The sequence below is a fragment of the Trachurus japonicus genome, chromosome 14, assembly GCF_045865225.1.
Source record: "Trachurus japonicus isolate A0001 chromosome 14, Traja_1.0".
Lineage (NCBI taxonomy): Eukaryota > Metazoa > Chordata > Actinopteri > Carangiformes > Carangidae > Trachurus > Trachurus japonicus.
The window spans coordinates 31,442,626-31,446,235 of NC_140920.1; the positions used below are offsets into that span (position 1 = coordinate 31,442,626).

A 3,610-nucleotide genomic window follows, 5' to 3' on the forward strand; every position below is an offset into this window, starting at 1 on the left:
TGGTATGTCGGAATGGTGGGATATCAGAATGACAGTATGTAACAAAAATCAAGAATCTGGTGAGTCTCCTCACAAATGTTTGAACACTTGAAGGACAAAGTTCTGCTTTATGATGATGGCTTTAAAAATAAAAAATACACAGAAAGCAAAAAAAAATGGATTGATAAACTTTTATGACAAACTCAAAAAAGCCTGTTATACTGACCAACATCAATATTTACAATTTGACAGACCATCGTGACATTTTCTGTACAGTGTAAATGATTTAAAGATTTGAATTGTGAATTGCTTCATTTCTGTTGAGTTGATTTGCTGCAGTGGAACAAGGCAACAATTCTCTGCTTGATCTCTTTGATCTGTAGCCCATAGATCGCAGCATTCAGAGCTGGAAGAACCACAACGCACTGAATGGTCACCATCTTTCTTTGGTTTGCAAGCTCAGGGAAACGGTGCAGTATAATAGCAATAAAACCTGAACTCAGCAATAGGACATACACAGCGAGGTGTGTGGCACAGGTCTGCAGCGCTTTCCTGTTCAGGGCCTTGTTTTTACTGCCCAGACACACAGCAGCGATCTTCAGGTAGGTGAGCGTGATACTGCCCATGGAGGAGCCCAGCAGCACTGCAGTGTAGCCGAGGCCGTAGATCTGGTTGATGAGGACGCTCTCACAGGAGAGCTTGAACAACGAGGCATTGTCACAGAATGGGTTGGTTATGACCGACCTGCAGCGTGACAGGCGGATAGTGAGGCCCAACAGGATCGACACCAGCACCAGGATGGTTCCCCAGGCAGCAAGCGAGAGGTTCACCACCATCCTTTTGGTCATGATGGTGTTGTAACGCAGTGGACTGCAGATGGCCACGTAGCGGTCAAAGGCCATGATCATCAGTACGGTGTAGGAAGCACCTACATACATGTGAACCAAGAAGGCCTGAGTCACACAGCTGATGTAGTGGATGTACCGATGTTCCGAGTGGGTAGAAAGTAACAGATCTCCGAGCAAACTAGGGATAATTACTGTGGCTCCGATTAAATCATTTATATTCAGGTTGCAGAGCAGTAAGTACATTGGCTGGTGAAGGCTCCTGTTGCTGAGGATCAGGACCACCAGGCAGACATTGGATGTTATGGCGAAGGTGTAGATGAGGAGGATGAGGATGAAGGTGGGAAAGAAGAACTGGGAAGAGACCTTTAACCCCTCTATTAGCAGCATGTCATCTCTGATAGTCTGGTTTCCCATATCTGTGTACAACTGCATATATGCAATAGATTAGGAAAAGATGCAGCTGAAAACATCTGTGAGCCAGTGAAAAAAAATGTACAAAAACAAGGGTTATGGTTAGGGTTAGGGTTAGAGATGGATCCACCAGGTGTGACGGACCTACACGACACTAAATACAATATAGTTCCTCTCAAACTGTATGACTCCAGTTATTTACATATGGTGAAATACAGGTTTATGCTCCTGTAAGATTAAGAGCTCTGCTCCACACATGCACTAAATTTAGACATCAGAGTCAAATAAAAGAGACAAGTCAAGAAACACTGAAATGATCGGGTTTGGGGAAAATAAATAACATAAAGTATAGTTACACAGAACGAAGTCACATTAACTCAAACACATTTTCCACTTTCCAATGTTGTGTTAGTGTGTGTGTGTGTGTGTGTGTGTGTGTGTGTGTATTGGCCAGAATAACCTTGTACAACCCTACACCACCCTCCACCCTAGACATCAGCCAACAGCTCACACTTTTATTTGGTGGCCATGAGCTGCAGCGTCACACGCTGACAGGTTAGCTGTTACTTGGTAACCACTGACTCAGCACCAACCATCCTCTCCATATCCCATGTCACAGTACTGGAGATCACAGAGCAACCCTAAAATAACAAAGATGATACTCTGCTTAATGAAAATATCATGATGTTGTTTAGCAATGATATAGTATATTGTATGTTAGGGGTGGAGCCGAACCCGAATACGGTATTCGGAAAAGCACAAATAACGTGTTTTTTACGAATACTTATTTCGAACAAATACTTTAAAAAATATTTGTATTCGGGAACAAGAAAAGCATCATATCAAAAAGCTGTGTTTCCTCATGAGACCACAGTGCATGCCTGGATGAGTGAGTGACGTTCAGGAGTCGGGGGTGGGGGTGACTGACACAGGCTGACACAGGCTGCTCCACACAGCAACAGAGAAGGCTCAGCTGTGCGAAAAAAAGACTTAACTTCATCACTATTTTAGATTTTTTTACCTTAAAGCCCCAGTATGTAGGAATTCCCCCCATCTAGCGGTGCGGTTGCCTATCATAACGTATTCTTGATGTTGCATTCACGTGAAATCGGACAGATGTCAGACAGACAACAGACGCTGCATGTAACAGGATAAACAAGCGTCTATGTAAACAAGTGGTCCGCCAGCACAAGGCTAAACAATACAGGTGTGACAATATGTTGTCATGGTGATGAAGTATTGTTTACCTGACCCATGTTTTTATCTGGTTGGTTTGCCAACGGTGTCCACCTGAATACAACATCAGTGCCTCCGTCCTTCCTCACACTACACAGTGGTGACAGTTTTAAGAGGCGCTACCTGGAAAACTTTCTCCCCGAGCTCCGTTGAGTTCTTGTGGTTACCTATGGTCACGCTGCCACTGAACGTAAAAAATGGCGATGCAACATGGCAGCCAAGGTTCGGTGCGCCCCCCCTTGTATATTTGTATTGACTTGTAACAACTCATTCTAAGGTACGAGAAAGCTTTCATTTGTATGCAGGTGTGATTTGACTTAAGTGAAATACGTATTTATGAAAGCAGTATTTGATTTTTGCTAATAAAAAGCCAAATAAGTTACTTTGGGGACAGCTCTCCATGTTCCACGTTCTCCATGTTCCACATTCGGAATAGCGGTGTTTCGGAACAGCGGGGTGTCGGAATGGAGGTGTTACGGAATGGAGAGCCGTCACCGATACTCTGCTTAATGAAAATATCATGATGTTATTTAGCAATGACACAGTATTGTCATAGTCTGTGTCCCTGTGTTTGGTCTTGGTGTCTGTTTCTTTGTGTTGAGCTGTTTCCTGTTTTATTTTGAGGTCCTTGTCCCGACCCGTGTTCCTGTGTGCTCCTTGCCCTTGATTACCCCTCCGGCTGGGCAGCAGCCTTCAAGTACCCCTCGGGCTGGGCTGCAGCCCTCATTAGAGTTCTCAACGGGCCTGAAAATTACAACCCGAACCGACCCGACCCGCGTGTTATTAAGCCCGGACCCGACGGAACCCGACACACCAGCATTAATTATCTGCCCGAACCCGGCCCGGCCCAAAAAAAAAAAAAAAAAAGCAACGTGCTTGCAGCGGGAGGTGCCGCTGCCGGTGACACAGCACTCGTCTTCTTCCTCACGTCATCTGGCCCCTCCGGTACCGGCCCGCTAACGGGCGGGACTTGACGTACTGCTGTAGGCTACAGTTGCCCTTTGATCAGCAGACAGCGGGCGCAATTGATTACATTTCCGCCGCGGGAACGGTGCGTCTTTGTGGAGATGTATCCACCAACCAGTGCGCGTGCTGTTGACGCACAGCTGCAGCTGTGGAGTAGGCACATGCCTATC

At 45.7% G+C, this 3,610-nt stretch overlaps 1 protein-coding gene across 1 annotated transcript; it reads right to left on the reverse strand.

The window, feature by feature from the left end:
* Positions 1 to 290: 290 nt before the first annotated feature.
* Positions 291 to 1,259, reverse strand: LOC146975069 (olfactory receptor 52Z1P-like). Its single transcript, XM_085796927.1, has one exon. The coding sequence runs from the start codon at positions 1,257 to 1,259 to the stop codon at positions 291 to 293; it is 969 nt and encodes a 322-aa protein (XP_085653053.1).
* Between the last annotated feature and the right edge of the window lie 2,351 nt (positions 1,260 to 3,610).